Genomic DNA, 13,413 nt, shown 5'->3' on the forward strand with positions numbered 1-13,413 from the left:
ATGTCTTATGTAGGTACCGTATTATGTAGATGGCTTGTAGTACCGCTTTAGCCATATTAATGAACAAAACCAGAAAATTTGAATCTCAAATAACAGAAATATGAAACCTATTTGCTTGCCTGGTTGAGGTTAGGGCCCAAAAAAAATTGAGGTAGTAAAAAAATGTTTACTACGCAATTAAAACTGAAAGAAATTGGTCTCCCGATTATAATATGAGTATGTGGCAAATTTACTTTAAACCTAAAAAAGAGCAAAGTTTTAAATTTAAATAAAACTCTATTTCAATGTTTTTAATCCCAAAACCCACCAATAGAATCTTGAAACAGAAACTTATACAAAGTTAAAGTAGTTTGAGAATTGAAATAAGGTTTTGACTTTTGATACATTATTAGTCATAAAGGATAATACTATAGCGGTGGCTGTGATTATTGCAGACTCGATCAGCTTTTTTCACTTAGTGGAACCTCAATAAGAAGACAACCCCAATAAGGTTCCAAACGAAGCCAGATAAACCATTTAGATAAGAAGACCTTCGATAACAAGTCACCATAAATAACAAGTGTCATTTTCAAATACCCTTGAATTTGTATTATCACATGCTATTGCAATCCTCAATAAGAAGTGAGCCTTGATAACTAGTAGGCTATTATTTGATAATCCTCATGAGATATTTTTGTTGAAGTTCTACTGTAATTGTTTTTTCTGTTGCAGTACAACCCAGTGTTTGATGTGTCAGTCTCCGTAGACTCGGCTGGCATCCTAGAGTATTGGGGCGGAGTCAGACAAGACTACAAGTTTCCAAAATGTGCCAAATTCGAATCAAAACTGGACACCGATCTTTTTGAGTTTGTAAAACACAAAACCATTCCTTTTGGATTGTGTTTTTCACCTGACGGAACAAAATTCGCCACTATGTCTTTTGATCGTAAGGTAAAGTTTATATCTGAAAGCTTTGTTAGTTCTACTGTAAGGTAAATATAATCTTGAATGGTTGGGCTGTATTTTGTTTGTTTTTGTTTGAAACTTCTTCTGTATGAAATTACCCAAAAATTAAGGCAGTAAAGTCGTTCATGATTCATATCTTGCTGTCCACGTTTTCTGATACTATCCTCTGAAAGTTGTATACATACCGACTTATCAACTTTCTCCTCGGTCTAATAGGTTTGTTACAAATTTCTCTAAAAGTCTAATGATCACTTGGATGGGCAAGTTTGCAAAAAAATAAGTTCAAGAAGCCAAAAAGGGGTTCACAAAATTCAAAAATTCTAAGAAAACATTATGAATACTATAGTTAAAATTGTTTACTGTCCCATCAAAGGGAGATACTTTTAATTTCCTCCCAAATAATTTTTGTGTATTGAACTAATAATGATGAAAAAATATGGATAAACATCCAAATGTTGTAAACCTAATACCAATTACAAAAAAACAAATTCTGGACAGTTCTTATTTGTAGGTATTAGCTAAAACTTCATTCTAGACATTACTATCCAAGAATAAAACTGTAATAATTCAGGTTAAAACTTTACAGGTTAGAGTATTCAACTTCCTCACGGGAAAGCTGACTCGAGTGTTTGACGAATCACTACAAAGGTTTTCCGAGCTGCAGCAGAAAAAACAACAACTACCGAACATGGAGTTCGGAAGAAGGTAAATCGCTTGTCATGTTTACATTTTGGCTTACTTACAAAAAATTATGGTTATGCTTGATGCTGATGGCCATACTGACTAGCGCTCTGGTCACTAGGTACTTGTGACTCAAATGTCTTGGTCTTAATGTCTGCAAGTATCGTTGTAGGTTCAAACGGCAAAGGAAAATGTACTATGTAACTAGTGCACCTATTGAGTGATGTAGTTTTGCCACCAGGGTCTCTTAGTGTCATACAACTATAGGATTCTCTGGAACTTACATGAAGATTATTTCCAGATTCCCTGAGAAATATGGATTGCCAGGTTTTTGGATGAGAAAATTGTGGAATTTTGCAGTATTAACTGACAAAAACTAATTAAAAACTATGTAAAAACATTTCCATAGGAAACTTTTACACAGTTTTACAATGGCAAGTGAATGTTTTAGTACCTTAATATTTGCAATACAGACCCTGCTGAATTCAGAAGCTAGAAAAATTATGTACCTAAATGTTGTGTTAAGAGTCGCTACCAAAAACACAGCCAAATTTGCTAGATCTAGGAGAACCCTTTTAGGGTAAAAAGTGGGTGTGTCGGTGGCTCATCCGGTAGTGCCATAGACTTCGGGCCCAAGGTAGCTTCACCCTTGTACTGTACCGGCTCACCCCTTGTTTTTTCTGGATACGTTCCTAAGCACAGGCCTATGATGACAGGCAAATGCAAGGATAAGATAGTCTCAGACCTCTAAAGTCTAATTTTTTAATCTTGTCTCAACAGGATGGCTGTTGAGAGAGACCTAGACAAGTCTGACAGTCTAAGACTCAGCAATCTGATGTTTGACGAGAGCGGCTACCTGTTACTCTACCCCACCATGCTGGGAGTCAAAGTGGTCAATTGGTATACAAACAGATGTGTCCGATTCCTGGGCAAGCCGGAGAACCTTAGAATTCTCAAGATTTCTTTGTTCCAGGTAATCACAGTTATCAGTTTGCCTTTACAATTCAAACAGTTGCTCTACCGGAGCAAATCTGTAGAATTTCTGTTTGTCTACTTGGATTTTCAATTCAATCTATTTAAATAACATTAGGTTTAACAAGTTCTTGGGGTTACTGTTACAGGGATGGTAATAAAGTGTGTTTTTAAAATAGTAGCTTTGTTTAAAATTCACATAACTATCCATAGACAAAAAAAATAAAACATTTTATTTATTCTTCCATAAAAATAACATACAATTTTTTGTTTCAATTTTCACCAAAACCAAAAGCAAAACCAAAATGGCATGGAAAGAAATTGAAAAATGTTTTGTTTTGTGAGTCACAGATGGGAAAATCTAATTTATACCCCATAAAATCAAGTTCTCATTCAATCATACTGGTTAGTGAACTCGTTCGAACAAATTCAGATTCATGCATTTGTTTTGTTCCAAATTTAAAAATGTATAGGAATTTTTCAGACTGATGTTTTTGGGCTCTAAGGGTATAAAAACAAAAGATTTATTTTGTCACGGATCTAGGTCTTACCACGAGACCTACGGTAATAGCTTTAGCTTATAGGGATGCGGGAAATTCAGTAATTTTTTTGTACAGGGAAAGCCAAAGAAGTCCAAAGCTGCTGTAACTGTTGAGTTGGAAGCGTCTGAAAACCCTACTTTGGATTCGCTCAATCCTGATCCTACCATTTTCTGCACCGCCTTCAAAAAGAACAGATTCTACATGTTCACCAGGTAACACACTCCGCCTCAACTCAGATTATCCCTTTATTCAGTCATGATTTTTATTTCTACAAGCCGAATTTAATATTTAATATCTTTTAATTTATCTGTTATGTAGTTTAACTGTACGCAGAAGCGTTGCTTTGTTGAGTAGAACAATCTGAATAAACTGCTTTGAATGCTGTCCAACAGCTAATTTTCAATCTATTTGATCAGTTATAATTTTTTTTTTTTCCTTTTGACAACTTTATTTACTTATTTGAGTATTCTTCTACTTTCTAGGAGGGAACCTGAAGACACGAAGAGTGCTGAAGCTGACCGAGACGTCTTCAACGAGAAACCTTCAAAAGAAGACATCATTTCTGCCACAGAAGCGTCAAGTAAGTTACCATTTTCTTGGTTTGTGACCTGTGTAATGCCACGTAATATATTAGACTATAAGTGGCACGCAGTTGAGGTTAAAATATCCAAGGTAAGCATTGAGAAGCGACCTATCCTACCGCTACGCTCAATCTTGTCAAATAGGGCTCAAATCCTTTATTCAAACCTCTTCTATCATACAAAGCATGGGAAGCGAGCTGGTCTAGTAGTACAGCGCGAAACTTCAGTTCTCGAGGTCCCAGGTTCAAATCCGGCCAATTCCATTAATTCATATTAATGAAAAAGGATTCACCAATGGGTTTTATCTAAATGATAATGCCGCAAACCCTAGGTTTAGTGTGAAGTAATGTGGAAAGCGATTCCAAGCTAAAACCTAGAGAAATAACAAAATAGTGGTACAAAATGACTATGCATTACTTATTGCAGGTATCCAGAGGCTGTACGACAGTGCGATCGTACACACGTCGTTGGGAGATATCCACATCAGTCTGTTCAAGGAGTGTCCTCGGGCCGTAGAGAACTTCTGTGTGCACAGCAAGAACGGCTACTACAACGGACACATCTTCCATAGAGTCATCAAAGGCTTCATGATTCAGACCGGAGATCCCACTGGTACGTAAACGTAAAACGTAGGAGATAACGCTTCTATAGTCACTAACACTAACATTAAACGGGGTCTTCTGAGTACAAGCATAGACAAAAAAAATTAAATATAGACCGTCAGCTGTGCTACAGTTACCATAGGTTCTGGTGCACACCGCTTGGAGCGCCATGTATTTACGGCGTCCACACGCTACGTAACTCCACGGAGCTTCCAACGGTGTGCGCCAAAACCTATGGTAACCATGGTAACCGCAGCACGGCTGACAGTCTATATTTAATTCTTTTTGTCTATGGTACAAGTGCTTCATAGATTGAGTAGAGCAGACAACTGTTCCAGTGAACTGCTCTGAGGCTATAACGAGGCCAAAACGTCATTTAAGTTTCTCTATGTGTGACATGGTCGCACTCAGAAGTCGATGTGGCTTTAGTGAATGTAAAGCATTGGCCAGAACTGGTTCAGTTAGGGTTTGATTTTGCCATTGACTATACACAGAGTAGACTTCCCATTGCATGTAATAATTTGGAGCCAAAACACATGGTGCAATCTGTTGAGATGGTCTACCAACTCACAATATTCTGTGTCAAGTGATAAATCAATCAGCTGTTTGCATGGATGTCGATTAATATTTAATCCAATACACTAGTACCTTCTGGTGAGATGGTCCAGACTTCTATTTTCTTGGCTTAAAATTGTTACATCGGATGGGAAGTCTACTCTGTGTATAATGGTTTTATTGTAGTACTCATGTCGGAGCTACAATAAACGATCGTAGCAATGATGAGAGCAGAGAGGCTAGTTGGGAGTAGCGCTATTCTTCTATCGTCTGTTCATGCCTGAGCCGTAACAGTCACACCGAATTTTGATTTGTGAATTCTTGTTGTGTTAAAAACGAGTTTGTGAAGAGTGATTCTGAAGAAGAATATTTCATTTTAGCATCGATTGCAGTAAGGATCATTTATTAAAATGTAAAAAAATGAGAATATTTAATATTATGCACACCCTATCAATAATTGTGATCAATATTTGAGCAATTTTACCTCACAACTTGTCTAACACAGATCTATCGTGGTGATTTGTATTACACTTTTCGCATAATGGTGATCTCAGATCCCATAAATCGTGTGATATTAAACTGTCAAGATTCATGTTTGGAGCCTCAAGACTAGCTCAGAAAAAGGACTGAGATATTATACCTGCTCTTATCGATGGGCGGGATCTAAGAATGAATAACAGCGCAGATCCGACGTAAACAGGCCCATTAGAAAGCATGTCTGTATTATCTACGCATTGGTAAAATTATAACTTGTATGTGTATCACTAATCGCAGCCTGACATGAACGAACCCATAGAATGAAGTTTGGTACTCTTGCGAACAGCTGTAAAGTACAGATTTATCTTTCTAATGATTTGTGTTGAGTCGTACTGACAAATTGAAGATGCTAGTAATATGCTTATTGTATGTCAGGTACGGGAGCAGGCGGAGAGAGTATATGGGGCGGAGAGTTTGAAGACGAGTTACGACCCAACCTGAGGCATGATCGGCCGTACACAGTCAGCATGGCCAATGCTGGGCCGAACACTAACGGCAGCCAGTTCTTCATTACTGTCATACCTACGGTGAGTAGTAGTTTTGTCTGTAGTCCGTCCATGCTCCCATGATATCCAAGCATTCACTTTTAGATACTGTTGTAGACACTCCACAGCTGATTGCACATTGATCAGCTGTTAGCAGTATGAAGTGGTTAAAATGTTGTTGTATTTAAAAGAAATCAGTATTTCACATTAGCACACACTGTTGAAGGTTCAATTTAACTATGTTAATTTGATTCTCTGATTGGCAATGCCAACATGGTAATGGAATGTCTAGTTGAATCAAGAGTCAAAGATTAAAGGTATTAGGAGATATTTAGCTCATAAACAGTCCTTCTTTGGTTGACAGGTCACCAACAACCTGAATAGCCAACCCAAAACTCCTAACTCTTTAAAAAGATACTATATTCTAAGCCAAAGTCTTTATTCCACTACAATACTGCTCATTCATAAATATCTATTGGATCTACTGGAAATTTGACCAAAAATGGTAAAAAAAATGTTAACGGAACAACAATCTGTAATGAAATGAAATGTAGCATATTGCATTACTATTTTGCTTTTGCAATGAACTATATTTTTTGTCATGTTGCACCAACAAGCAAAGTAAGTTACAAAACAAAAGTACTTTCCAAGTAAGGATAACCTCTCAAAACGACGTCTAACTTGTTTTAAATTTTGCTTATGGAAACAATCAGCAGTTTAGTAAGTGTTTCAATCTATTACGATTGTGTTAGTGTACATTATTCTCTTGATATGTCGAACTATTGACAAGAATGCTAACCGAGCTATAAGTGACAACCAATTAAAACAATCAAAAAATACTTAAACAAACAAGAATAGTAGGTATCTATAGACTTAAGTTATACAATTTATCCTAACAATGGACTTATTCTTGTAACAAACTTTTTAACCAAAATTTATCTGTTCTAGCCGTGGCTCGACAACAAACATACAGTGTTTGGTCGTGTAGTGAAAGGAATGGAGGTTGTACAGAACATCAGCAACGCCAAGACTAATGCCAAGACTGACAAACCCTACGATGATATCTCCATCATTAGCATATCCGTTAAATGAAACAAAACAATGGCTCTTACTGAAAAAAAAGTTGCCACTATGTCTCAGTTGCTAGACGGATCTTGCATTTGTTACAATTTCAGGAAACTTTTCAGAAAACTAAAACTGCCAATATGACATTTGTAATCAATGTGCAAACAGTTAGGGCATTTGGGGGAAGTGTTAGGAAACAGTAAGAAGGTGAAACACCTTAAATAATTTGAAATGAGTAATTCCTCCATTTCTAAGATATGGCAAAACCAATTATCTAATACAAAATATTATCAAAGGGAATGAATCAGCCATCATATTAGCTGTCAAATAGCCTACTGTTGATTAGCATACAAAGTATTTGTAAATACTTGTAAATATATTTTGTATGAATTTTAAACTGTTATTTTCATTTATAACCTTTCCTCTTTGATGGTTAGAAACTGGACTCGGATGCTTTTAATCAGAGGGCTTTAAAAATATAATGGGTTTGAAGGACCGAGGGGGCAAAAGGGATCAAGGCACATAAAAATATAAAAACAGAGTTATACATTGTTTGTTGTAGCTCATGATGAGAACTATCATATGGTATAGTTTGTGCGAAAAATGGGTCAACTAATTAAAAAATAATGTTTTGTAAATACTTGCCAAGAGGGAACAAGGGGTTATTTTCTCTCATGAAAATTTTGATACAGTGACTTGGCCCCTTTCCTCCTCCAGCCCTTAATGGTCAGACAAATTCGTACGAGGGATAGATTTATTCCCAGCATTTGTGAAAAAAATTGAGGAGATTGGACCGCCTGTTTAGGTAATTGTTGGTTAGGATTTTGGGTTTAAAATGAGTACAGACAGAATTGTACCTTAACTTGTCTAGCAAATAATAATAATCAAAATCATGAATATTTTTGATTGGAAAGGTCCTTATTGCCTGAGAAGAACAAGATAAAACCGTCAAGAATCATAGACATCCTACTTTTCAAAAGCAACACAGTAAAAGGCAAATGAAAAACGGAATTTCAAAGCCATTGGTCCTTTTTTAACATCCAAAGTCACTCGATTCTTAGACTCTGACACGGGCAAAAAAGTCAGTCTAGAAAGAAAAGATTTAGTTTTGATGCTTTATCTCATTTATTTAACTGAAAATCAATAAAAATGGTAACAAATAACAAATATAATAGTTAAAATACAGTCTTGAAGTTCTAGATCTTAAGTCCTCTCTTGTTGGCCTCGGCTTGGTAACGTGCCCTGAAGCTGCCCTTAGGGTCGTACTTCTTCTCCAGAGCGTCAAACTCCTTGGGCTTGTTCTTGATCAGGTGTCTGAAGACTTTGTCAGCTCCCTCTCGCTGCTTCTGGGAACACTTCTTGCAGCCTGTCTCCAACGCATCCCTGATGTGACCTGGACAAGGATAAAGTGAAATTGAGACAGAAGCAAAATGATTTTTGTTGTGCACCGAAAATTGTTTTCAATATATTGCGGTGCTAAAGTTCTTTATGTTGGTACACAAAACAGAATTGCTGCACATATTTTGACAAAAAAATTAACGTTATCACAATCTGATGCATACTTTCTCCCATTGGCTTGTCAACAATCCTTATAACAGGTAAGTGGTGGGTGGGAGTAACTGAAATTTCATAGGAAAAATTTTAAAAATGTGCAATATCTTTTGAACCCTCATTTTTACAGCAATGGAGGTTGTAGCGTTTTTTTAGTCAACATAATAAATTGTAATCAAAATTGTATGAGTCGTTTTTGTGAAAACCCAAAATTTAAAATACCTGGAGATATTATGGGCTGGTACCCACTTACCAAATTTCATCAAAATCGGACCATAGTTGTGATCAGTAGCTCTGTACACATAAAGACATCACTCCAAAAACTTTTTTTACTATATACATGGTGATTGATATAAGTGTGCCAGCCGTTTTATTCGAAAACTATAAGAGATACAAAAAAAAGTTAAACGGTAAGTGCCTTGGATTTTTTATTAAAAAAATTATAGCCAAGTCAAAAAAATTATTTTAGCCGCCATTTTTCCAATATGGCCGCCAACTTTGATTTTTCTTACGGAACACCCTGTATTTTATGATGTATTCTGGTAGAAAAGGTAATTTTAAGACAATTTTATTCTAGTGATTTTTTTCATAAACCTAACCGTTTCAAAGATAATAATGGTTTAAGTTGTGAAATTTTGAATGGTTTTTGAGCAAAACAGCTGGCATGCTTGCTTCGAAACTCTTTCTCATGCAGAATTTTCAAAACTTTAACCATTATTATCTTTAAAACGGTTAGGTTTATGAAAAAAATTACAAGAATAAAATTGTCTTAAAATTACCTTTTCTACCAGAATACATCATAAAATACAGGGTGTTCCATTAGAAAATCAAAGTTGGCGGCCATATTGGAAAAATGGCGGCTAAAATAATTTTTTTGACTTGACTATATTTTTTTTAATAAAAAATCCAAGGCACTTACCATTTAACTTTTTTTGATATCTCTTATAGTTTTCGAATAAAACGGCTGGCACACTTATATCAATCACCCTGTATTTCAACTTGTTAATGTTGATGAAAACAATACTTTCCCTATACTACATATTGTAAAGGGACAGAAAGTAATCAGGCCTAGTTCCAATGATGGACGGGTCTCAAATGTTTGAGAAACTTGCAAGATTAAAAAATCTTGTTAGAGCGAGATTGACTTTGTTCCAAAACTTTTTCGAGGTGAGATTATAAAAAATCTAAGAATGCCTTCGTAAACGAAACGCAACAACACGTTTATGTATTGCGGGTATTGCATTGACTTTCTAAAGGCATTTTCTGTGTATATCTAAAAAATCGGTAAAATCCATCACTATAAAAGCTTATATGTGTGAGTGTGTGTCCATTAGAACGATAACTCTAGCAAAAATAATCTAATTTTGATCAAATTCGCTATAAACGTATAAAACGTTCGGCTTAAAAAACAAATAATTTAATATATCAAAGCGTTATTATGCACCTAATGGTTACGGAGAAAATTCCAAAAAATTTAAATTTAAAATTCCCATGTTATTCTTATAGAGAATAAATAAACTGTTGTAGTTTGCTTGTTTATGGATATATCTAGATCAAATTTGGAAAATACATTAATTTCTTACTAAACTATTAACATTTTACAACAAAGAAACACTTTTTTTACTCTACATGTTGCAGCAAACCTAAGTACTAGTTAAACCAATTCTATTTAAATAGGGAATAAATGTGATGTGATATTTTTAAGGAGGCATTTTAGTGCAGGCCTAAATGCAATCAGGCAAATAGAAATTTGCTTAGTCTGCAGGTTTGCTGCGGAGGTATTTATTCTTTGTTGCCGAGTTGATGGGGCATAACAGAAGCTATAACCCAATTTGTCATAAATTAGTGATTAACGAAGCAATCTCAATAAAAAAATAAATTTAAATTTTTATTCAAAATTGACAACAATTTTAACCAAATCAGTAGTCAAAGATGCAAACCAAAGGTCAGTTCTAAAACACAAGCATCGTTTGAACTGACAAGACAAGCAAGGTACTTGTAGTTCCGACAAGTCATTTGTCACTTGTCATTGGTGATTAGTTTAACAGCTGGCAGATACAAACCGGTTTCCCAAGGCCCTAAGTTACAACTACCAAGAATCAAGTCCATACTTGCATCCACACGTCCTAATCACCTTGTTTACGTGTTAATGATTTAAACATTACAATCACTAAGCAGTTTTAAGTAATATGAAAGCTTCCTGGTTTGGTTTGATATGGTTTGTTGAACTGAAAGTGATTGTTTACAACTTTTTTTTACTTTATTGTTAGATTTAACCTAAAAATTCAACCACTTCTACTAGTGAATAAACTAAAATCGTCCAAGGAGCTAGTTAGATAGACAATTAATGTAAGTTACAGTTTCTTCGTTTTTCGTGTAAATAAAAAAAGTGTAATCCGAAATTCAATGAAGTAAAATGTTAGTATCCCATTTAACCTCAATTACATAATTCGAATCTAACAAGTTAAACTACAGAAACGCATGTATTAATTATTTAAATGATAAAAGGAGCTTAAGAAACAAATAATTGACAACGCAGTAACTCAGTACCATAACAGTTTACTTATTCCTAAAATAGTTTTTTCATTAAAATTTGATTAGCCTATATTTCTTGAAATGAGAGTGAAATCCTTGGTGGAACAACAAACAAGTTAAACAACAATAACAGTCAATTAATTACTACTAAGTCAATAAACATGTTTACAATAATCATTGATAATTGATAGATTCAGAAGAGTTTGTTTGTTTTGGATGAATAAACTGTTTGTCTGTGTAAGTTGGCAACAATTAACTATTACATTTTACAGCTGAGAAACGTAGTTTTGGACTATCACATATGTTATATTTTACTGAGGTTGTTACGTCTAGCATTTTAGTCGTTTCAGATTTATGTTTTAGTTAAATCATAGACAAAAAGAATTTTAAATGTACAGTATGCAAATTATGATAGTTATTAAAGTAAATATCAAAATGCTATTATTACCATCTTAAAAAAAGGTGGCGAGAAAAGCAAATATTTTTTGTCAAACCAAACCTACTAAAATATAAATCTAAACAACCAGCGAAAGCATGAACGTTGTCACATCCTTTTTGGCTGCGAAAGCAAATTAAGTTAAAAATTATTAGCAAATGCACTTTCAAAAACTTAATTAGGCCTATTCTTTAGTTTTGAAACTATGATGTGACTTAAAATATATTATGGTTTACATAGAAGTTTGGTTAGGTAAACATTTTAGGCGCGTTCAACAGAATAGGTAATCGGCCAGAGCTCTCCGTCTGTAGCCCAATTCAGTAACGTTGATTTTATAAAAAAATAAAAAAAAAATAAAAAAAAAAATAAAAAAAAAAAAAAACTGGCTACAAACGTAACATCGAAATTGGATGTCTACTTACAATGATAGTCAAATCTCACATATTTTAGATTAGGCTACATAGATTATTAGAGTCGAAAAATAAGAGAAAATAATTATATATGTTGCAGTAGCTCATTCAAATATGTTAGTTTCATACAACAACTGTCTTTAACTCTGGTCTATGTAGATGGGATGTCTACTTACTCCAAAATTACTGTCAATGGTGTTAGATTATGATAAAATTAAAATTTTACAACAAACTCTAACGATTTTGTCAATGAATTATGTTTAAAGTGAATCGGTTCCAAAATTTTTAAAAAGTGGGAGAATTTCTCGTAAGAGGTATAATTTTTAATTAAACGACAACATTTACATGGAATGTAATTTAATTTTTTAGAAACCACTCAGAAACTGAGTTTTAAGTTTAATTGTATTGAACTAGCGTCTGAGTGAAATTTTGGTACTTTATTGACACTGATGGTGATTTTACTGTGATAAATGATCGAATTCAAACATCCACTTACTCTTAAGCTCCTCCGCCTCAGGAGTGCAGCCGCCCTGGTCCAGCAGACACTTGATGTAGTTGGAGAACAGACGGTTGTTGCCGATGATCTGGTCGACGTTCACACTGTCGTACTTGGTGGTGTACTTCTCGGCGGCGGTCGCCACAGTCACCAACACAGCCAGGAGGCACAAGACACTGGTGGAAGCCATGGTCAACTGATGAGTGATGCTGCATAAGACAATCACTACTTTATATACTAGACAGGCGTCCTTGCGGTGTTTTCAGGAAAAGCTCAATCAATTAGATTAATTTGTTTCCTTCTCTGTTTGAGAAGGTTGATTGAGTAAGAGTGACATTTCGATTTAGTGTATTTTGTCACCTTCATGTTAGGAGGTTTCGCGCTCGGTTCGTTTAAGAAAATTTCCAACAAGGAATACGCTATTGGTTAGGTTTCATAACTAGGTACAATGCAGTTGTCTGCTTGAATTATTGAGCGGAGCAAGTATATCACTTTTCCAATGTTGGTGATATCTGTTTTACGTAAAATGACATATCTAGTTGTATTATATTCAAAGTGAATGGTTCATTTGGTTCTCATAAATTAAATGTCTCCTTGCAGTATCCAAATTCAATGGTATGTTTGGTTCACAAAAATTGAATGGATATTTGCAGTATCTACGTCGATGGTGCAATAGCCTAGTTATTCATTTTTTATTAAATTGTGCTCAACTGTATCAATCCATTGCTCTTCCATTTTGTTCTGTATGAGTGTGCTAGCTTAGATTATTTGTTGATAACCATATGTTTTGATTATTTTGTTTAACTTTGTATTGTTATCTTGCAAATGCTGTCGTGGTGACCAATTAACCCATAAGGCCCATGTTAAACCTCTAAAAGTTTGAATTCACGTAGGGAAAAGCCCTGTAGTCCAATTTGTACCATTTCAGATATATACCTTCCCACGGTTGGTTATGATTGTGCTAAGTTTCGTGCGAATTGCTTCAACCGTTCAGGAGTATTTGAAAAACAAAAGCAGGGG

General features: G+C 34.9%; 2 protein-coding genes across 2 annotated transcripts in view; one reads left to right on the top strand and one right to left on the bottom strand.

Annotated features, from left to right (window-relative positions):
- The window catches only part of LOC128997624 (peptidylprolyl isomerase domain and WD repeat-containing protein 1-like), a 14,845-nt gene extending 7,539 nt beyond the window's left edge, over positions 1-7,306 (top strand). The window contains exons 3-10 of the mRNA XM_054423263.1: positions 700-930; positions 1,532-1,650; positions 2,407-2,599; positions 3,216-3,352; positions 3,623-3,720; positions 4,148-4,333; positions 5,791-5,942; positions 6,849-7,306. Of these exons, the coding sequence (XP_054279238.1) occupies positions 700-930; positions 1,532-1,650; positions 2,407-2,599; positions 3,216-3,352; positions 3,623-3,720; positions 4,148-4,333; positions 5,791-5,942; positions 6,849-6,992 (1,260 nt within the window). The 3' untranslated portion in view covers positions 6,993-7,306. The remainder of the gene's footprint in view (positions 1-699; positions 931-1,531; positions 1,651-2,406; positions 2,600-3,215; positions 3,353-3,622; positions 3,721-4,147; positions 4,334-5,790; positions 5,943-6,848) is intronic.
- A 747-nt stretch (positions 7,307-8,053) lies between these two features.
- LOC128996343 (ejaculatory bulb-specific protein 3-like) lies at positions 8,054-12,590 on the bottom strand. Its single transcript, XM_054421611.1, has 2 exons — positions 12,394-12,590; positions 8,054-8,358 (listed from the first exon to the last, which is right to left on the bottom strand). Exons 1-2 carry the CDS (start codon positions 12,581-12,583, stop codon positions 8,162-8,164), a joined length of 387 nt encoding a protein of 128 aa, XP_054277586.1. The 5' UTR covers positions 12,584-12,590; the 3' UTR covers positions 8,054-8,161.
- Positions 12,591-13,413: the final 823 nt, after the last annotated feature.

This window comes from Macrosteles quadrilineatus, unplaced genomic scaffold (assembly GCF_028750875.1).
Source record: "Macrosteles quadrilineatus isolate MER2022 unplaced genomic scaffold, UCM_ALF_1.0 Scaffold_6__1_contigs__length_79288215, whole genome shotgun sequence".
NCBI classification, from domain to species: Eukaryota; Metazoa; Arthropoda; class Insecta; order Hemiptera; family Cicadellidae; genus Macrosteles; species Macrosteles quadrilineatus.

What these genes read in the sequence shown, in the direction of transcription:
- LOC128996343 (XM_054421611.1), bottom strand. Translation starts at nt 12,583, where the DNA reads ATGGCTTCCACCAGTGTCTTGTGCCTCCTGGCTGTGTTGGTGACTGTG. An exon ending in TGAGGCGGAGGAGCTTAAGA is followed by an intron (nt 8,359 to 12,393) that starts GTAAGTGGATGT and finishes ATCCTTGTCCAG; the next exon opens with GTCACATCAGGGATGCGTTG.